The following is a 22,320-nucleotide window of genomic DNA, read 5'->3' as shown; positions in this document are numbered from 1 at the left end:
CTGTAAGCTGTAAAGTGTAATAAACTTTTCCTCCCGAGATGCTTTGGGTCATGGTCTTTAGCAAGCCAATAGAAAGCAAACGAGGACGGAGGATGGGGAAGTCCGGGAAACAGCACACTGTGACATCTTCCTTCCACTATGGTCGAAAGAAATGTATCCAGGGCTTAAAAGGGAGCATGACAGAAAAGTTATAATAAAACCCCACAGCGCGTTTTTTTCTTTGAATTAAAACAAACTGACACTGTTCTTGTTGTAGCAAAAATACTCTTTCTAATAGATTCAGCCTTGCAATGTAAGAACAGGTAGAAGGTTCATGGAAGACTTCACTGGGCACTGGAGATTAGGAATGGTATGTGTGTGTTAAGGAAATAAAGGGAGAGAGACAGAGAGGAGAGAAAAGGCACCTTGGTTCATCTACCTGTGGTCTTCTCATTGCTTCTTTCGGTGGAAAGAGCCAACTTTCCTTACTGTTTCTAAGAAGGGAAATGGATGTGTGAGGGACAGACAGGACATGTTGCATAGTCTAGGACATTTGATTCTGTCTAGGCTGTCAGAGTTAATGTCTCCCTAAAGGGGTCTCATTGGGACAAGATATGTATAACCGGTGCCAGGATGGCACACACGCAAAACAGCTTATGCGCCTTAAAACAATTTATTGTTCCATTTATACCCCAGTGAGTACACACCCATATGAATATGAGCCCAGCTGCCAATTTGACAGTCTTTATTAAAGACATAAACTAGATTCCATTCCTCACCACAAACATTTCTGGAGTTCCTACTATGTGCCAGCACTAAATGTGCCCCTGAGGGTAGAAATAAATCAGCCACTAAATCAGCCTTGTCCTCGGAAGAAACTGGTGAGTCCAGAAGGGCGAGCAGACAGATGTTCAAAGATGCAGAGTCATTCAACATCCAAACCAGGCGTGCACAGCTAGCTTTCTGTCTCTGTTTTTTGTTTGTTTGTTTTGGTTTGGTTTTTTTTGTTTTGTTTTGTTTTTTGTTTTGTTTTTGTTTTTCCTAAAGGAAGTTTGTGGGCTTGTCTACTGTTTTTGATCAAATAAGCCACTTTACTTAACAAGCTAGTCTTTGTTGTTTAGGGACTTAAAAAATATCTATGCAATGCCACCTTGCCCACCTGCCTGGTAGGGTCAATGAGGGCTGGGCCACTGACAGGCCGAGTCTTCATTGCCGATCTGGGGCCTGGTTTAGTGAATGCTCAAGGAAGACATGAGTTTGGAAAATAGGGTGGACATGAGATGCAGAAGGGTTGGGAGATAAAGATCTGCTTCCAAATGAGCCAACGAGATAGTGCGATGTAAAATTCCCAGGAGAAAAAGCAAACTTTCTCTCACTCTGTTCCACCCTTAGGAAGGACAATATTCATTACTTTTTGTGCTGTGACAAAATACCATAGCCAAAAGTTACTTATAGGGAAAAAAAGGAGTTTATTTTGACTTGCGGTTCCTGAGGGCTAGCGATCACTACTGGTAAGGAATGTAGGGCGACAGGATGCCAGAGCTAGAAGCTGAGAGATCACGTTTCAAACACACACAGGAAGTAGAGAGACTGGACCGGAAGTAGGGTGTGGCTACAAACTCTCAAAAGCGGACTCCCTGAGGTGTACATCCCCCAGCAAGGCCACACCTTCTAAGGGTTCTGGTAGCCTTCCCCAACAGCACCAGCAGCTGGGGACCAAGTATTAAAATACCTGAGCATGAGTGGGACATTTCTTATTCTAGCCATCACAAAGGTACAGGATGAACTTTGGGTCCCAAACCCACTCGGCTCACTGAACTTCCGGCTTTCAAACTTTGAGTCGTCACTTGATAGAGACCCTGGTTGTCAATCAATACCCACTTCGACCTCCTTCCCCCGCCATCCCTGCCACAGTCTAGAAAGTTTAGGCTCTTACTTTCACAGCCTTGCTGCTATCTAGAGATAACCATGTAACAGTTCTGGCTAACTAAGCTTGTTGTCAGAAGTCTCTAAGGAATTCTTTTAGTTTGCCATCAGAGGAAAACGTTCGCTTGCCTATTTTTTTTTTTTTTTTTTTTTTTGTCCTTCAGGCTTTTTCTCCTTTCCTTTCTTCCTGACCTAGTCCTGAGGTATCCATAGAACTGTCGGTCACAGCAGCCCCTGAAACTTTTCTTTTAGTTGTGGGGATCAGCCTTAGGCCATCAGGCATGATTGACACATGTGCCATCCCCAGACCCATGGCTTCTTGTCATCCCCGTTGTTCAGCTGCTCCTGTTGTGTTGTTGTCACTAGTACCTGAACACAGAGGTAATGTGTGTGACGCCTAGCATTGCCAAGCACAGGAGCCTTTACATTGACCAGCCCCCACACAGGGATGAATGGATGACAACAGTTTTTGAGCACTTACTTCGTCAGACACAATTCTGTTATTCACATAAGTCAACCCTTGCCCTTCACCATATCATCAACCGATCTTCCAGACACTCGCCTAAGAGGGGAGTTCTCCCCACCAGCAGGACACTCCGTACTCTGATCTCTTTAATAACGTTAATTTTTGTCTGGTTTTGTGTGTCAACTTGACACAAGCTGGAGTTATCACAGAAAAGGAGCCTCAGTTGTGGGAATGCCCTCATGAGACCCCGCTATAAGGCATTTTCTCAACTAGTGATCAAGGGGGGTACCCAACCCATTGTGGGTGGTGCCATCCCTGGGCTGGTGGTCCTGGGTTCTATAAGAGAGCAAGCTGAGCAAGCCAGGGGGAGCAAGCCAGTAAGTAACATCCCTCCATGGCCTCTACATCAGCTCCTGCTTCCTGACCTGCTTGAGCTCCAGTCCTGACTTCCTTTGGTGATGAACAGCAATGTGGAAGTGTAAGCTGAATAAACCCTTTCCTCCCCAACTTGCTTCTTGGTCATGATGTTTGTGCAGGAATAGAAACCCTGACTAAGACAGATACTATTGTTGTGAAGAGGCACCATGACCAAGGCAACTTGTAAAGGACTTTAATTTGGGACTTCAGAGTGTGAGTCCATGACCATCATGGCGAGACCAGGGTAGCAGACAGGCAGGCATAGCTCTCTGAAACAGTAGTTGAGAGCTTACAACAGATCCACAAGCAGAAGGCAGAGAAATAGAGACTGGGCCTAGAGCAGGCTTTTGGAACCTCAAAGCCCACCTCAGTGACACACCTCTTTCAACAAGGCCACACCTCCCAATCCTTCCTAAACAGTTCTACCAACTGGGAACCAAGTATTCAAATGTTTGAGCCTACAAGGGCTATTCTCATTCAAACTACCAGTTTCAAAGGATACCCCCTGACCCTGCACCATCACCAGGTCCTGGGGATTTGCTAGAGAGACACAGTCTCCATTCCCCTCCCAGACTTTCTAAATCAGAAAGCCTAGCAGAGGTGGCCATTTGTGTTCTAACAAGCCCAGTCTGTGACACTGCTATGTGTGAGCATTTGAAGACCACTTCTTTCTGCCAGTGGAGCCTCTGTCCTTTCTACTCTTCTGACCCTCCTCAGGGTCTTCTTTGGGCTCTAACATCCAGGGCCATCTAGTTTCACAGCCATCTTCATGTTCTTTTCTGCAGTTATAGCCCTACAATTCTGTTTGACCACAGGTCCCTGCAGTTATCCAAACCCAGAGGAATCCATACAATATCATGGATGAGTCATTCTCAGCTGAGTTGTCTCAGTCCTGCCTCCGGCTACATTCATTCATTTGCTATTCCAGGATCTCTGGTCTCCTTCTCACAAATGTCAAGGCGCCTTCTCGATCCCACCCTGGGAAGCTCAACCTGGAGCTCCCCGTCTTTCTTCTATCTCTCTCCTCTGTGTGATGATTCATCTCAATTGCCAACTTGATTAGAAACCTTTGGGAGATTAGTGAAGCACACTTTTGGGCATGTCTATGATTTTATTCCAAAGCCATCACATCCTGAGAGCTCTGACCTAATGAACAGGTCAGTCCCTATCATAATAGCATAGAACTGTGGGAGGTGGTAACGAGGGGGAGAAACTGGACCTTGGACTGTGCAAGCTTCACTGAGGCTCCGTGTGAGGTTTGGGCAGAATCCTCAGACCAGCAAGGCAGAAAGGGAGAGGGAAACACAAGGCCCCTGGCCTCATGAGGAAGAAAATGAAGTCTTTTCTGAGCAGTCCACAAGGGGAGTAAACAGCCCTTGTCTGAGCTGCCCAGAGTGTGTGTGTGTGTTAAAAAGCTATTTATGAAACTGATGGGGCTGAGGAAGGGGTAGGTGGGCAAATGAATAGAGGGATCTCTAAGAAAGGTCGAGAATGATTGATTCTGTTATCTTTGAGGCCACAGGGAAGGTAAACATAGGCCCTTCCCAATTCTCTTAGCACAAGGTCTTATTTCTCCAGGTAATGGGGGGCAGGGGGAGAACCTCCTCCTCTAAATTGTGAGTCCTAACGAAGGCGATGTCTCCTTTGCAGGATGGCTCAGTAGAGGCTCACCTCCTACTTCTTCCTTTTCACCCTTCGGTGGTGACCCTCCCACCCCAACTGCCCCCAAGACAGAGTTTCTTGATGTCACAGCTCTGACTGTCCTGGAACTTACTCTGCCTCTGCCTCTCAAGTGCTGGGATTAAAGGCATCTGTTACCACCACCAGGCAGTCCTCTCTGTATGCGAAACAGATTCAAAGCCTTCTAGGTAGAAGCGTATTTGTTGACTGAGAGCACCTACTATGCTATGCCTGGGAATGAACCTTGATGAGACAGAAAATGTGATTTATAAAATGCCTCACTTCAGGCTTATATGGAATGGGGTGTGGGTGGGATTACAGATGAAACTGGACTGGCTCTGTGCTGGTGATTATTTAAGGTTGATGGTAGTAGCATTTGTCCCAAGAGCCAATAGGTGGGATGGATACGATATGGCAGACGGGCAGATGAAATGTGACAAGTCTCTACAACTGAATATCATCCAGTTCAGAAAGGGAGGAAATCCTGGCACACACAGCCACACGGGTGAGCACTGGGCACGTGAGTGATATAATGAAAGACAGCTGCAGTCTTGTCCCACTTGTATGAGATACACACTCTGAGAGATGTACGAGACATAGAAATGTGTGTCCTAGGCTAGGGGGGTGGGGGATGGGGGATGGGAGATTGTCGCTTAAGTCGCAGAATGTCAGTTTTGCAAAGGGAAAGATACCTGGAGACTGGCTATACAACAGTATGGGCGCATTTAACATGCCTGGACTGCAAACTCACGAGTGAAGATTGTGAACTTGATGCTAAATCATTTCGACCACAGTTGAAATTTTCTAAGAAAAAAAGAAATGTTTGCATGAATATTCATATTCAAATATTATGCTGTTATAGTAATCTGTCTATACTTTTATACATCTGAAATTTTCTATCATCTGTGGATGTATTAGTTCCAGAGAAATCTAACTAATTGGGTAGATACATAAGACGCATGAGAACCTGGGCACCCTTGATGACCCTTCCCATCGAGCAATGTAGCCATTTTAGTCAAGTTGTCTTTCCCAGCCATCAGTAAGCACTGTGGTACTTTCCGTGTGGCTATGCCTATTTCTTCTTAAGCTTATTTCTAGACTTTATAAATTGCTACTGTAGGGGCTGGGGAAATGGCTCACCAATTGGGAGCACTGGTTCCTCTTCCAGAGGACCTAGGTTCAATTCCCAGCACTCACATGGCACTCGCAACTGTAACTCCAGTTCCAGGGGATCCAACACTTCATACAGACATGCAGGCGAAATATTGATGCGTGTAACATTTTTAAAAATTAAAAAGAAATACAAACCATAAAAATTGCTGCTGTATATTGTGATGGTGAATGGTGGATGTTCACTTGCCTGGCTAAAAGCTTCTCACACAGCCGGTGAAACATCATTCCTGGGCGTGTTTGTGAGCATTGCCAGAGAAGATTAGCGTTTAAAGCAGTAGATGCATTTATATGTCGTTTCTCCTGTACATGCCCATGTGGTAGAAGCTTGGTCCCAATGTAGGCATGTAGCAATGTTAAAAGATGCAGTCTAGGGGGAGGTTACTAGGTCCTTGGGGTGTGTTAGCTTTGGAAGGAATCCACGTAGTTCCCACAGGACCCTGCTGTGTTCTTCTGGGAGGGTAGCTTATAAAAGAGCTCTCTACAGACAAATACTGTGAAGTCAGTGAGAGATGAGTGCTTGGGGATGGGGGAGCGAGGCTGCACAGACAGAGCATCATGCCTGTGCTTGTTGTATATGGTGTGCACATGTGTGTGCACTTGCCTAAACACTGTGTGGTGTGCACACAAGTGTTGACATAGACTGGGAGAGAGTCCCAGGAGGACCATGGCAGGAAGGCCCTCAGTGGGGACCATATAAGAGGGTTGAGTATTGAGAAAGAGAGAGTGTGGAGTTTAACCAGCCGGTAGTGGGAAGAGAAAGAAAGAGAGTACTAATCTAGATAGGAAGAGCTGGGGGATATGCTCATTTGTGGCACTAACCTTTTCCCAAGTGCCAGCTATGTACCGGGCCCTGTCCCTTTATGAGTTTTTCTGACTAATGGGAGAGGGGAGAGACACTGCTTGAATGCAAATAATAAATTCATGGTTTCATGTTTTAAAGTAACTGCAATTTCACATGTGCGTTTGATGACAGATGGTCAAACTGATGGGTTTGGGTTCAGTTTGTGAGGTGATGGGTAGCTCCAGAAGGTCACTGAGGCCACAGAAGGTCAGTGAAGTGGTTTATGTTAGGCGTTCCCTCTGATACTGTGAATAGAATGGCTTAACTGGAGAGAGAGGTGGAGCGGAGCAAGTCTTAACAGAAGAAGTTAAGATGGTGGTCTGGACAGGAAGAAAGGGAAGACTATGTAAGGCAGTGTCTGGGAGAGACAAAGGTAAGTGCTGTAACCCAGCAATGTTGTAATGATAGCACTGTTGGAATTAGTGAGTTTGGTTGTGAATTTATCGCCTATGAAGTATTTTGGGAGAGCTAAGAAGTATTCAATACACAGATTAGAGGAGGCCAGGAAACGAGCCACCTAGAGAGAACGTTTAGGCTCAGGAATCCCTCCTCTAGCACTGTAGTGAGCAATGTCTATAGTCATTGCCTCCTGACCCATTGTCCACTCTGCCTGGGAAGCCGCCCCTCCCAAGGACTCTGTCCAATGTGTTCAGCCAGTGTGGAGTACTAGAAGGGCTTCTGTGAAGAAGGGCTAAGCACTCCTACTGTGGATCTAACTGTGGACACAGGATCTAACTTTCCTGGCCAGAGCTTATAATTTATTACATTGTAATTGGAAATAAAATTCTAGACACAAGAATGAATGTCTACTTATCCCAACAAAATGTAAAAATGATTACCAATAACACAGTCATCATAAAATATACAAAACGATAATGTTTTTTAATTGTCTCGGAAACACCTGTATGACTTTCTCTTCATCTCTTGCCTGAAGACACTCCACCCCTCAGATGAAACTTTGCAATACAGGAAAGAGCAAAACTATGATCCAGTCTTTAATAGATTTGGTGGAAATTGTATTTTCTTTTACCACTGGCAAGCTAGAGCTGTTCCCATTGGTATCTCATTGAAGGGTCTCACCAGGGAATCCTGGCTGGCCTGGGACTATCAAGGTAGACCAGGCTGGCATCAAATGCACTGAGGTCTCCTTGCCTCCCCCTCCTGCCACCATGCCTAGCAATCAAGTAAATTGTCCAAGCTGTTCTTAAATTTGGAAAGACCTCTCTCGTTTTCTTCATATGGAACAAAGATTTCAGACACCTCAAGTTTTCTTGTGCAGGAACTTACCTTAAATACTCTTTGGAATGACGTGTTGCTGGATTATTAGTGTCAATGTATTAGCTCTGGCAGCCCTGACAAGCTAAGCTGGACCACCTGTCTTCAGTACACCAAACACAGAGACAAGCAGCACTGCAGAGAAAGGAGACTTACTCCCCACGACAAGACTAGGGACAGAAACAAAGAGGCCCCAGGGATCTCCACATCCATCTTTGGAGTCTTGAAATAAGATTCGGGTTTAAATTTATTTTATGTGTCTGAGCGTTTGTGCTCTACGTGCACGTCTGGAGCCCAAAGAGGTCGAAAGAAGGCTTTGGATCCCCTGTAACTGGAGCTATGGACAACTGTAAGTGACCATGTGAGTAACTGCGTACCAAGCCCAAGCCCTCTGCAAGATGACAAGGGCTCTTAATGCCTGAGCTCTCTCCAGCCCAAGGTTTAGTTTAAATAGAAGGCGAGGGCTATGTTTAGCTAAGCAGTCCGAGTCAAGGCACAAGCTGGCTCATCACTGACCATTTGTATCTAGGCTGCAGTCTGTCCTGTAAGGCTGTCTGACTAGCTGTCAGAACTGTCTGAAGTCTGTTCCTGGAAGACCAACTCCTCTGCCTGACACCAGACCTTTTAGCCTTTCCCTTCCTCTGACATGGGTATTCTTGGGGAATTCCAATTCCTTGGGGACCATTACTCAATAGTCTAATAGCCAGAGGAGTGCAATATTGTAAGCTAATTTGTCTTTGATGTCTCCAGTAGCATGTCCCATGGTGAATTTTCTGTTTTGGTCTTTAGAGGGTTCTCTGGGCCCCATGCTGCCTTAGGTGGTCACATGACCATCTGTAACCTCTCAGACTGACTGAGATCATATACTGGCCAGCCTCTCTCAGTGCTGCTCTCTTTATTCCCTTGCACACACATCTCCAATGGAAGCCTCCTCTGTGACATTTCCTACCAGTTTCCAGGGAAAGCAAACTCGGACATCTTGAAAGTTGTCAGCTTTTCAGTGGCAGATCGCAAGGAGTGGTGAACCTCTCCAGTGGGCTTGCAGTAGGACCAGTAGGACAGTCACATGATCCAAGGGGCAACCAGACAGCTAGCAACGAATTAAGTAGACAGCACAAAAACAGTCTACCCACCCCAAACCCATCTCCTCGTAATCAGATTTCCAAGATGCCAACCATTACTTAAAAGCTACCAAACAGGGGCCGGAGAGATGGCTCAGTGGTTAAGAGCACTGACTGCTCTTCCAGAGGTCCTGAGTTCAATTTCCAGCAACCACATGGAGACTCACAACCATCTGTAATGAGAGCTGAGGCCCTCTTCTGGTGTGTCTGAGGACAGCGACAGTGCACTCATATATAATAAAATAAATAAATCTTTAAAAAAAAAAGCTACCAAACTTACGATGTATATTGCAAAAGGAAACTAGGGTTAAAAAGATATCTAGCTTGCACCGGGAGTGGTGTCACACACACTTTTGTTTCCAGCACTCAGGAGGCAGAGGCAGGAGGATCTCTGAGTTTGAGGCCAGCCTGATCTACAGAGTGAGTTCCAAGACATCCAGGGCTACACAGAGAAACCCTGTCTCAACAAAACAATAACAAACAAACAAACAAACAAACAAACACTTGACTTCTGCAAATTTTACAAACGATGGACTGTGTGAAGACTGCCAGGCCATCTTTCTGGCCTTGAGGCACCTGTGGACATGAGAGGTCCTGAACCTTGAGTGTGACCATTCTCACGGCCTGGATCTCCCCTGGGCCACTGCCTCCAACTGGTTGTGTCCTTGGTTTCCATTCCTTCTAAGGCAGCTTGCTTTGCATAACTCTTTCTGTCCTGGTCATGGTCTTTTCTTGAGGTGACACTTCCTGGGCTCCAAGTCTAATTCCCTGCACCATTTGTGGGTTTCTGAGCTCATAGATTGCCAGTAACTCTTCTGCAATAATCCTATTTGAACGTACCCCTTGCTTCACCACCACCTGCTCCCCTCAACCCCCAATTCCTTTTAGGACCCTGACTGATTTCATTTTCCTCTCCCCACCCCAAAATACCCGACTTTCTCCCTTGCTGGAACCCAAGTTCCAGGTTCATTTGCTGTCCCAAACTGCGGCTTATCCCGTCTTCCTGCCAGAGATGCTCTAAGCAAACCCTACCGGATCTTCCAGACAGACCATCCCATCTTCCTCCCAGGCAGCCATTGCTGCTAAGCACATCCATCAGGGAGAGATGCTGTCAAAAGGAGGGAGGCTCCTTCCCTCCCCTGGGCCAGTGAGCTGGGATTCCCTGCATCTGTGAGTATGGGAATGATTAGGCTGGCTGGGCGCCCTGCACAGATCATTTCCAGCCCCGGCGCCAGAGGGATTCTGCAGGAATGCGAAGCCAGGCATCAATGTGTCCTTCTTGCAAGCCTGCTTTAAAGAACAAGTCATGTCAGAGCTAGAGGGGTGGGTTGAGGGGGTGAGGGGAGCTTGGAGCAGATGGCCAGGAGACCGCAGGAACCCCAGGGGAAGAGAATCCTGGTTTCCTTCTCTCGGGCTTCGGAAATGCTTCTTTGGGGGAAGCGGTGGGAGCAGCTTCAGCTGTGTAATCAAGCAAATGGAGCCTTGCCTGGCAGAGAAGCAGAAGGGCTTCCCAGGCTCCTCTCCACCAGGGCAAAGTGGTTGGCAGGGCTGTGGACCCAGGTAAGTCGTGAGAGTGAACAAGTTTTTGGTCAGACGTTCCTTGCCACCGAGAATGCTGGAGGTCTGCTTAGTGTTTTGTGGGCTTTGAGAAGAATACCATGGAGCACTGGACCCAGCTTTCTGCTTCAACGTTCTAAGTCTGTGTACCAAAACGCAGGGACTCTCAAACCATGGAAGAAACAGATGTTTGAGGAATCTTTTATTGGCTGCTTTAAAATTAGGCCACATTTATATCTCTTTTGTAAAAATAGAAAGATGGTGCTGTTGTTTGAGCATGGTCCCAACTCCCAGAGCCCCCAAAGTTCATGGATTCGATCCTTGACTCTTCCAGGTGCTGGTGTTGGAGGTGGGTACTGTGAGGGAGCTTGGAGCATGGAGCCTTCTCACAATGACTTCCTGCCCTTGCAGGCCTGGAACAGTACAAGAGCTACAGTGACGCTGCCTCTCATGTTTTGCCTCTTTTGCCACCAGCCGGCTTGCCCTTCTGCTTCTCACCACGGCCAGAAGCCAAACCCATACCAACCACTGTGCTCTTGGACTTGGCAACCTCCGGGACTGTGACCCAGAATAAACGCCTTTTCTGTATAAACTACCAGCTTCCAGATATTCTGACCGGGACAGTTTGCTTATTCAAAGGTAAGGATACTGCTGGGAGGTAATGCTGGAGGCTGGGGGTGATGGAGACCATCATGGTCAATTACATAGACACATTATGAATATATAATATATGCAAGTGTATATACATACTTGCACAGTATGTATGCTCAATATATATATTCATATATGTGTACACACACACACACTATAGTCAAATGGTGCATACTTATCAGACATTAATGAAAAGATCATTCAGTGCTGATCATGTGACCTAACGGACTCCATAACTAAGATTGTTCTAGCCTTAAGCAAGCCATTTTTCTATGCAGAGGCTCCATGTTCTTACCTATAAAATGCAACCAGCAGACCAGATGATCTGAACTGTCAGCTTTAGTTGTAAAAATTCTATCATTCTAGCAAAACCAGTCACAGGTCATTGAGAAAGTGGACAGTTTTAGCCCTTCGATCAGGTAAGTTTATGCTCCTTAGAGCAGCTCCATAGTGAAACCAAGTGGTCCAATCCTTGGCCCCCATCTTGGTTCTGCCTTTCCTGGTCTATGTGAACTTGGATGGGTTGGCATGTCTCTCTGAGCCTTGACTTCAGGTAAACAGAGTACTTTACACCCAATCAGACCCTTGGGCTTACATGCTCAGACTGAGTTCCTCGACCTGATTTGTAGTACAAATCCCAAGGCATCCTAGGTCTCAGCCCCAGCTGAGGAAGTAGACATTTGGACCCTTCCCTCTGAGACTCTCTATGCCAGGTAAACATTTGTCACTGTATTCCGTGACTCATTAAATATAATCTCCCAGGCTTAAACAGCAAGGACACATGGGAAATGAGCCTCCCCGGGGCTTCCTACATTTTGACTGGTGCCTTTTAAAGCTGAATCTTGGGCCCTGACCCTGTTCTTCCCTCTGGATAACAAGATTAACCCGATAGTCACTAATCCACCAGCAGGAGGAGAGGACCCATCTCTTTTTTTTTTTTCCGGAGCTGGGGACCGAACCCAGGGCCTTGCGATTGCTAGGCAAGCGCTCTACCACTGAGCTAAATCCCCAACCCCGGACCCATCTCTTTTGGGCAGTTTGCCTTGACCCTGATAGAGAAGCAGTTTCCTGTTGAGTCTGATTTGCAGAGTGCACACACTCCACCTTTGTGCTACTTCACTGGTAACAGAACGTGATACACCTTAAACCCAGGAGCTGGGGAGAAAGGCGTGTTCACAAGCAAACAGGTAGAACAGGGAAGACCTGCGGGCCTTTTCTCAGAGCCCTGGCTGTGGAACAGGCAAACCCAAATGTGACTCTGAGTTGGTTATTTTTAGCTGTGTAAACCTGGACACATCGCTAACCTCCCTGAACTCACATTACCTCCTTGATGAATACTTAGTGCCAGTATGTTCATGTGGTATAGACTATCCATGGGGCAGTGGTATAGACTATCCATGGGGCAGTGGTCTCGGGGGAGGCACTTGGTTTATGTCAACTATTTCCTTTAACTTTCACAACATGTTAGAAGTCTGGAACATTATGGAGTCATTGTAACAGGCCTACACTCAGCTCCTCAGGTTACACACACACACACACACACACACACACACACACACACACACCACACACTCCTGTCTTTCTCTTGCCTTCTCTGATTTTGTTACAGGCCATCTCCACTGTTCTGTTGCTCTGGCCGTGGACTGCTTGGACCATCCTCCACCACCTCTCCACACCCAAGTCAGTCTCTTTTCCTCAGATCTACTTCACTGGCCTGGCTTGGTGGGATGCACCTCTGTCTTCTAAGTCTAGTTAGAAGGGAGCTGTGTTTGTGCTATACCTGCCCCCAGGCAGCTGGCACCTCTGTTACTCATCTGTTACAAAGAAACAAGACAACTGTCCTCCAGGACTGAGCTCTTTGAGAGTGATAAATAGTATCCAAGTGTCTCATCTTGGAACCCTGAGCACCCTATTCTGGGCGGAATCTCAGCAGCCATTGTTATGGGAGTGAATGAGGGCTGGGTTTCCTTGCTGTAGACAAGGAGAAATAGACTCATTCTTCAGAGAGGCAACGGAAATAAGAAAGGGCAATTCCCCCTCTCAGCATACCTATTTGTGACAGGGACATTGCAGACCAGGAAGCTGGAGGGAGCTAAGGATTGACATTCTGGGCATAGTGGCATGTTGGGCACTGTCCCCAGTGCTTAGCACATGTCATTTCCTCACAATAACTCCCCTGCAGTGCGATAAGATAGCCCTTTGTTTGTAAAAGGCCCAGAGAAGTACAGTTAGAACCTACATTGACAAAGCTCATCTCCAGGTGGGCTGTGATCTCTGAGATGGGAGTGTCAGTGGTTCATTTCCTATAACTTGTCATTTTAGCCCCTAGCATCCCAAATCCTCTTGAAGAGCAGAAACAAACACTGATTGAGTCAAAAAGATCCTGATTTGGGGGAAGGCAGGAGGCAGACAAAAGTGTCATTTTTGGCTGAGCATGGTGGTCCATGCCATTGATCCCTGCACTTGAGAAGCAGAGCCAGACAGATTTCTGTGAGTTTGAGGCTAGCCAGGGCTGTTACCCAAAGAAACCCTGTCTTTAAAAAGCAAGCAAGGAAGCAAAATAAGTCGTTTGTGTTTTCTATTTTTCCTGGTTATCTTGGCTTATTTTGAACAGCTCTTCAAATAACGCAAGGTACAACATTCAGTCAGAACCATTCCTTTGCCTTGTTCTGTCTCTCTTGCTTTGGGAAGCCTGGTCCTTGTCCTGTCCTCTGGATTCCTTCTGTTCTTGGTGAGAGGCTCTAAGCTTGTAGGTCTGGGATGAACTCCAGCTGTGGAGAAGCGTGTTGTCTGTTTCTGGTCTGGTGGGCTCATTCTGGGCCTAGAGAGGCCCTAGGTTATCTACAGCCTGCGGCTGCTCTACCCTTCTCATCCTCTGTCTCAGTACACAAAGCCCCTTGTGATGTGTGGGATCAGTTTTCTCCCCAACTACTGAATGTCACTCCCCCTTCCATAGAACCCATGGTATACCCACTGGTCTAAGTGCTCAGTGGCCTTCTGCATTTCCCCAATGGGTCTCTCAAGGGCTTCTGAGTCAGACTGGGCCCCAGCAAGGGAAGAATAGTCCAGCTTCAGGCCCTTACAGACAAGCATACAGCAAGGTAGATGTCAGATGGGCCCACTGCACACATCTACGGGACAGCCTCCTCCTGGGATTCCTCATGCAGGAAGACATACAACTGCTCCTCTAAGCATCCCCAACCCCAACCACAACAGCCGAACTGACTCCTAGCCTTCCCTCTGAAGTTGAAGCCTGCTGGTGAGCCAGGCTGCTGTGTCTGCTGCCCGTTCTTCTTACCAACTCTCATGGCCCCCTCTCTCCACGTCCGGCACCTTCCCACTGCCATGCTGAAAGGGCTTCTCTCACTCTCCACAGTGCGATCAGAACCTTCCTAGCTCTCCTCCTTCCTGAAATGCTAGCATCACTTCTCCTTTCTTGAAGCCACTGTGACAGAACGGCTGTAAGGCGAATAGACGTTCCTCATCCTACCTGTCGCAGGAGGCACCAAAATGCAAGCGCGTTCAACTCCAAAGCTTTGCTTTAACCACCACTCTAAACCAACAGTAGACCTGCACTGGAATAAATCTGGGGTTTGAACTCGTGTGTAACCCAACCTCAACATCCAAGCTCTTCCATTTAACTATTTGTCTCTTTCTCCGTCCAACAAGAGCTCCTCGTTGCTCCAAGACCATGCTGGGTGTGCATTCCACAACAGCCAGGACTCAGTTTCGGCTCCACCTCACCCTGTCTCTTCCAGGCCCTCTCCCGACAGGGCTCTCCAGTGTAGACTCAGACACAAGGTTCTCAGCGTCGAAATGCAAAGCATCTCTCCTTGAAAGCACTTGCGTGCAGGCTTCCCCGCTTTGGCTCACTTAAGGCAGACTTGAGTGGCCTTTTAATAGGTTTGTTTTGTGGTTGGCTTACTCCTCTGATGGGGTGAGTGGATTTCACTTAGCTGTGTAAAGAAGGGGAGGGAGTTTATGAGCCAAGCGGAGGCGGCTGGTGTCAGATGGGCTGAAGGATGCTGAAGTTTCCCACAGGTCTCACAACCCCCTTGAGCACCTGACTGGGTGGCTTTGCAGACTGGTGGCTTTTTTTTTGATTTTCCTTCAGCCTCTCAGGATCTGTTTAACTCACCTGGAAAGCTGCATAATCTTGACAAAGCTCAAGACAATGAATTAATTGATTCCTTGTTGCGGCTGTTACTTCATATTAGCCAGGGAGAAGACCTGGCATTGTACTGCACAGTCAAATCCTATGTGCACCTGTGAGTGCTATTCTTGGTTCTCGATTCAACTACATCTGGAACTAATTAACACCCAAACATCTGCAGACTCTTATGAGGGATCCCTTTTCTTTATCAAATCATTCGAAGGGCGAAGAAACATTTTTAATCTGGATCTTCTGAGGTGAGAAGATTGACCCTTCACCTGGGCCCTACCGTCTACTGACAGCCCATATAAAGGGAATGGAAGAAGAAGGCTTGCTCTTGACCTGCTTGCTCTCACTCTCCCTGGAAGGCCATTCCTTCACTGGCCTTAGAGCCTATGTCTTTGAGATCCTGGTTACACTGAAGAACAAGGGAGACACCCACCCTCATGGGCTGAACAACTATTGGGTTCGTGGACCTCCTCCCGTAGACAGTCATTGTTAGACTAGCTGGACCACAGCCTGTAAGTCATTCTAATAAATCCCCCATAGAGTTTCATTCTATAAGTCCTGTTCCTCTAGAGACCTTAATGCAGTGCCTTTACCAGTAAATAAAAGTAGAGTTAGATTGGTGGCGGTGACGAGTACCTTTAGTCCCAGCACTCAGGAGACAGCGGCAGACGGACCTCTGAGATCTCTGGTCTATAGAGCGAGTTCCAGGACAGCCGGGTTATACACAGAAACCCTGTTATGAAAAACAAAACAAAACAAAACAAAATTAACAAACAAGTTTTTAAAGTAGAACATTGAGGCCATTTCCCAGGTCATTTTGATTAATCTGAACTATATATGCTAAAATGTGTCAGGTCGGAATTTTCCTTCTGTTTTCCCCTTTTATCTTAAAGATAAGATTGGGGTTAAACCTGACTAGATTGTAATTTTCAAACAGAAGCAAAAATACCGTGCCTCCTTAAGTGACAGTCATTCTGAATGAATGGCTTGGGAAAACCCACTCTAAGGATTTAAGTCAGCAGAAATGTATTGAGTTCCTGATGGAAACTTCCCAATGCTTGTGAAGATCAGATGACAAGAGGAAGTGAGGTAAGGACACATACTGCAGGCAGGCTTCGTGGCTGGTGGGTGACAGGTGATAACATGAAGTCTCTATTCCCTGCCTTAGCCACACCCCTTTCCTGGTACTCACTCCACAGCCTGGTTTCTAGGAAGATGGGCTCTGAGAACTCTCTGTCCTTTCCTTCTGCTCCCTGGAGTCCTAGGCCTACACTTTCTCTAACAAATCCATGTATGGTTTGAGTCTTCACGCACTGGGTTACCATAGTTAGCAGGTAAAATAGAGTACAGTTGGGCAGGGTGGCACAGGTCCACAGTGCTAGCAATCAAGAGACTAAGGAAGAGTTCAAGGCCAGCCTGGGCCTTAGGGCAAGACCCTGTCTCCAAACAAGCAGAAGGGTACATGAAAAAGGTTCCTGTTCCCATCTGACCTCGTTTGCTACATTCTACCCAGTAACCCTGACAGACTTGTGTCATCTCCTCATTAGCAGATGCGATACTCACTGATACCTGCACTCTTTCACAACCTCCCTTCTCTCCCTGGTCTTTAAATTCTGAGCCACATCAGAGCAGCAGCAGCTGCTGTGCTCTTCTCTCCCCTGTCATTCTCTCTAGGACAAGTTCAACATCAGCATGCTCTCAGTCAATGTGGCATCTAGCAATGTATAGACTTCTGGTCCAGACAGCATACTTACCTAGACTCCCTGCAGATATATACACCTCTTGAACACAGGCGCAACTCCAAGATGTGCCAGAGAGTCTCCAAATTCAGTGTATTGCTAAGTTCTCTATCTCCCAGTCTCTGAATTTATGTTATTTCGTCCCACTTTCTGTGTCATAAACCCAGTACTACTGTTTTAATTAGGATTTCCATTGCTGTGAAGAGACATCATCATGACCACAACTACTCTTATAAAGGACAACATTTAATTGGCGCTGACTTACAGGTTCAGAGGTTTAGTCCATTATCATCAAGGTGGGAGTATGGCAACTTCCTGGCAGATATGGTGCTGGAGGAGCTGAGGGTTCTACATCTTGTTCTCAAAGCAAACAGAAGACAGACTTCCAGGCAGGTAGGAGGGTCTCAAAGCCCACACCACAGTGACACACTTTCTCCAACCAGGCCACACCTCCTAATAGTGCCACATCCCATGGGAGAAAGTTGACACATGGGACTTGTCACTTTATAAACAGCCAGCTCTGCAAATTGACTATGACACAAGATAGCCCTGGTCCTGCTGAAACAGGACACCCCTGGCCATGCTGACACAGGACACCCCTGGCCATGCTGACACAGGACACCCCCAGACATACGGAAAAGTACTCTCCTGTGGTCTAGAGTCTGCTTGCCCAAGTCAGGGCTCTTTTTGCTATACAGCCTTACCTTTACCTGAAACTATGGGAAAACACTCATCCTCAAACTGTGTTTTTGAAGAAGCCTTTTTATATCCTCCACGAAGAGGTACCAAGTGGGGATGAAGGGTGAGGTACTCTGTAACTCTTCCCTTGACTGTTAGTGAGAACCTTCTAGAATCTCTGTCAGAAAGCATGAGATTGAACTCAGTGGTAGAGCACTCACCTGAGAGAGGCCTCAATGATGAAGACTCAATTGCAGAAAACACCGTGTGATATTAAAATGGGGTGGGGGGAATAGTCTCCCAGAATAATAATGATCTGTGTACAAGACTCCACTGTAATGTAGTTGCTTGTAAACTATGCCAGACTCTAAACTCCTTAAACACAGAGGCCACATTTTAAACAGCATGTAGAACTTTAAAAGTTTCTTAGGGAGTCAGTGAGATGGCTCAGTGGACAAAAGCCCTTGCAGCCAAGTCTGACAACCCAAGTTCGATCCTGAGGACCCACAACATGCAAGATGCAGGCCTAGTCCTATCAGTTGTCCTCTGACCTCTACCTCTGACATACATGTATTTGTTTTGTTGTTCAAGGCAGGGTTTCTCTGTGTAGCCTTGGCTATCCTGGATCTCATTCTGTAGACCAGGCTGGCCTCAGACTCAGAGATCCACCTGACACTAACTCCCAAGTGCTGAAATTAAAGGTGTGCACCATCACTGCCCTGCTAAAAAGTGTTAAACTTTTTAAATCTCTAGGACTATGGAACACAATACAGACAATATCTACATACCAATCATCTAGTATCTATCAACCTATTCTGACTGATTTTGTGCCAACTTGGCACAAACCAGAGTCATCAAGGAAGAAAGAACCTCAGTTGAGGAAATGCCTCCATGTGATCCAGTCATTTTCTCAGTTAATGATCAATGGGGGGGGGGGGGGGTGAGACCAGCCCACTGTGGGTGGTGCCATTCCCAGGCTGGTGGTCCTGGCTTCTGTAGGAAAGCAGACTGCACAAGTGATAAAGAAGAAGCCAGTAAGTACCACCCCTCCATGGCCTCTCCATCAGCTTCTGCCTCCAGGTTCCTGCCCTGCTTAAGTTTCTGACCTGACCCCATCCCAGACACACACACACACACACACACACACACACACACACACACACACACAACTTGATCTTTGGTCATGGTGTCTGGTGGTCATACAGCTATAGAAACCCTATAAGACATGACCACAATCAAGATTTTGTTTCATCTGCTCCCAATCTTTTCTCTTCCTACTCTCAACTGCTAGAATCACCATCTGAAGTAAAAAGAAACCAGTGTGTAAGCTCTTTAAGATCTGCTGGGTGGGATGAGACCTGAGAGGAGCAGAAACAGGCAAATGAAATCTGTCAGTGTGCTCTCGTTACAGGATCTGAAGGGGCAGAGTCCAGTCCTCTTTTTCTTCAAAATTCCATTTTCCCAGAGACCCATGACTCACCAAGATGTGTACCCTGGTAAGGTAGGAAACTGGAAGCACAATGAAAAAAATCTGATTTTCTTGTGGTAATTGAAGGGCAATAGTGTAAAAACATCGGACTGCTTGAATCCGCTTCAGTGCTGTGTAAAAGCTCTTTCCTAACCCAACGGCTGGCCCATGTGCTGACTGCCTTCAGACAGTACCACAGCACACATGGTTTCCTTTGCTTGCCTTTCTGCATTTTTCACAAAGATAGAGAGGGGAAAGTGCTTATAAAAATAGAGTCCAGGGCTGGGAGGTGGCTCAGTGGTTAAGAGCACTGACTGCTCTTCCAAAAGTCCCGAGTTCAATTCCCAGTAACCACATGGTGGCTCACAACCATCTGTAATGAGATCTGATATTCTCCTCTGGTGTGTCTGAAGACAGCGACGGTGTACTCACATACAAAAACAAACAAACAAACAAACAAACAAACCTTTAAAGGAGAGAGAGAGAGAGAGAGAGAGAGAGAGAGAGAGAGAGAGAGAGAGAGATCAACAGCTGAGGACTTTTCCCCCCATGGCAGACAGAATATTTGAAGAGATTATTTGCTGGTGGATTTGAGTTTGAAGCTTGAACTTTAAGGGGATTTCATGGATTGACACATCCCAGGGGACGAGCAGCTGACCTAGATCACATGCCAAAGCATTCAGAGCCGACAATTACTGAAGAAGCTATGAAGCACACGAATGCATAATGGTTAAAAATAATAAACAAACAAAGCTTCTGTGATTTCCTGCCTGGGAACAAGGGCCTGTTCTTCTGGACTTTATAATGAAATAGTGAGACTCTGGGGGACAGGGGCTTCCAGCAGTTGGTAAGTGATCTAAGCAAAACATTGCACCATGGGACGGAAGTGGAGAAGCCCAACTTCACCTGGGATTGTCTAAGAATGAAGGACTGGGACAAGCAAGTGTCCTGGGCCTCCTGGTACAGAAAGTGACCGAAGAAACAAAGTGTATCTCATGAGAAAGGGGCTTATTTAAAATGTTTCCACATACATGGAAAATCGAAAGTCTGCTCTGTCTCCTAAAGGTTCCATCTCTATTCCACCAGAGATCACAGTCATTAAAGCAGCCTTCAAAAGGCTTGCAGAACCTCCCTTTTGAAAGTAGAATGCCTTGCTTCATTTTGTATAGCATAATTCACAAAGCACAATGCCCGGTTTTAGTTCTTTGGTTTAGATGGTCACATAGCTCTTTTTAGTGCCTCTTGCTTCTTGGCTGTACCATGTTGCAGCTTGCTCATTTTAATATCCAAGAGGTAGGGTAGTTTCAGCACCCTGCACAAACCAGTCCTGAAACACCTTTTTAGTACAGGGTAGAAATGCATTAGTTCCCTAAAAAAATGGTTCAGACACACCAGAAGAGGGCACCGGGTCTCATTACAGATGGTTGTAAGCGACCATGTGACTGCTGGGAATTGAACTCAGGACCTCTGGAAAAGCAATCAGTGCTCTTAACCACTGAGCCATCTCTCCAGCCCCCTTTCTGGTGCATCTTACCAGGATGCCACGGGACACATGTACACACTGTAATGAGAAATGGGAGAATGGGTAGTATTTGTGTTTGATGGGCAGAGAGCTGAGGACGGCAACCTGCCAGGTTCCATTCCAACAAATGTCCTTTAAGAGGTGATCTGTCTTCTGAGCCTCTCTCTACCAGATACCATGAAGAATAAGAGGAAAGTCACTGGGTTGTTCATATAGTCATTTGCTCATTTAGTCAGTCAACCAGTCAATCAATCTTCAAATCCTTATTGGTCTTATTGGTCATCTATAATACGTTGATACCAATAGATATGCTTACATTCATAAAGAATAAAAAATGAGGTGTTGTGCTGGTTGTCAACTTGACAAGCCTAGACACCCTGGAGAGAGAAAATCTCAGTTGAAGACCCGCCTCCATCAGACTGGCCTATGACATGTCCGCAAAGCATTTTCTCGACTGCTAATTGATGTAGGAGGATGTCCTAGTTAGGGTTTTATTACCATGTAGAGACACCATCACCAAGGCAATTCTTATAAGGGCAAACATTTAATTGGGGCTGGCTTACAGTTTCAGAAGTTTAGTCCATCATCATCATCATGGGAGGAAACACGGCAGTGTGCAGCCAGACATGGTGTTAGAGGAGCTGAGAGTTTTACATCTTGATCCAAAGGCAGCAAGAAGGAGACTACATTCCACTGTGAGTAGAGCCTCAAAGCCCACAATGACACACTTTCTTCAACAAAGCCATGCCTCCTTCAATAAGGCCGCACCTCCTAATAGTGCTGCTTCCTTTGATCAAGCATCCAAACACATGAATCTATCCGGGTCATTCCTACTCAAACCACCACAGAGGGCCAAGCCTATTGCTAACCCTAGGGTCAAGACTGTAAAGGAAAGGTAGATGAGCAAGCCAGAGGGAACAAGCCAGTAAGCAGCATTCTTCCATAGCCTCTGCTTCAGTTCCTGCCTTGAGTTCCTGTCCTTTCCATTACCATGGTCTGTAAGCTCTAAGAGGAAGTAAGCCTTTTCTCCCCAAGTTGCCTTTGGTATTGGTGTTTATCACAGCAGCAGAAAGCAAACTAGGAGAGGTGTGAAAGTCTTTTTCAAAATACAAGTGTTCTCATCTGTGTTGCTTCAAGGAAAGTGATACAGGAATGATCCTCAAACTCAGAAAGTGTGTGATCGCACAGAGGCATGAAATAATAAGATTTTTATCATTACAACACAATACCAAAGGCAAGTAACTTAGGTTGAAAAGAGGTTTTGGTTCACAGTTTTTTAGATTCACAGTATATAATTGAATGGGTCCCAATCAGCCTCTGTTGAGAGCCTTACTACAAAAAACGATTACAATATAGTAAGAAGGTTTTGGAGAGAAAGCACCACAAAGACTACAGGAAGTCATCGAGAAAGGGGAGGAGAGCTAGGCTCCCTAAAGGACAGCCCTTACCCAGTATCTGTCCCCCACCCCCCACCTGGGAATTCCCAGAACTGCAGAGAAAAGCCTTAATCCCTTTTTACAGCACACCCACAGAGCCTCCCCAGCCAGCCCCACCTCTCAAAGGTTCAGAGTCACCACTTTGAAGTACAGGCATCTAATATATGGATTGCTGGGACAGAAACCACATTCAACCAATAGGGGGGAGGTGTGGGTAAACTGCTGTGTT

The 22,320-nt window shown here is 46.4% G+C and overlaps 1 protein-coding gene and 1 long non-coding RNA gene across 8 annotated transcripts in view; one reads left to right on the top strand and one right to left on the bottom strand.

The window, feature by feature from the left end:
• The window catches only part of LOC148002642 (uncharacterized), a 71,165-nt gene extending 53,717 nt beyond the window's left edge, over window positions 1-17,448 (bottom strand). For 6 of the 7 annotated variants that reach the window (XR_015633097.1, XR_015633095.1, XR_015633099.1 and 3 more), the window contains exons 1-2: window positions 17,253-17,448; window positions 15,885-15,981 (exon numbers count right to left, since the gene is read on the bottom strand). This is a non-coding gene — a long non-coding RNA (uncharacterized LOC148002642). Of the gene's footprint in view, window positions 1-13,455; window positions 13,858-14,384; window positions 15,043-15,884; window positions 15,982-17,252 lie in introns of those variants that run through there. The other variant, XR_015633094.1, reaches the window with a different exon arrangement.
• LOC148002643 (uncharacterized) lies at window positions 10,159-13,026 on the top strand. The gene is made up of 4 exons (XM_087577149.1): window positions 10,159-10,438; window positions 10,910-11,000; window positions 11,453-11,505; window positions 12,696-13,026. Exons 1-4 carry the CDS (start codon window positions 10,185-10,187, stop codon window positions 12,937-12,939), a joined length of 642 nt encoding a protein of 213 aa, XP_087433275.1. The 5' UTR covers window positions 10,159-10,184; the 3' UTR covers window positions 12,940-13,026.
• Window positions 17,449-22,320: the final 4,872 nt, after the last annotated feature.

Source organism: Rattus norvegicus, chromosome 11, assembly GCF_021556685.1.
Source record: "Rattus norvegicus strain SHRSP/BbbUtx chromosome 11, alternate assembly SHRSP_T2T, whole genome shotgun sequence".
In the NCBI taxonomy this organism is placed as follows: domain Eukaryota; kingdom Metazoa; phylum Chordata; class Mammalia; order Rodentia; family Muridae; genus Rattus; species Rattus norvegicus.
This window is presented reverse-complemented; position numbering and strand designations above follow the sequence as displayed.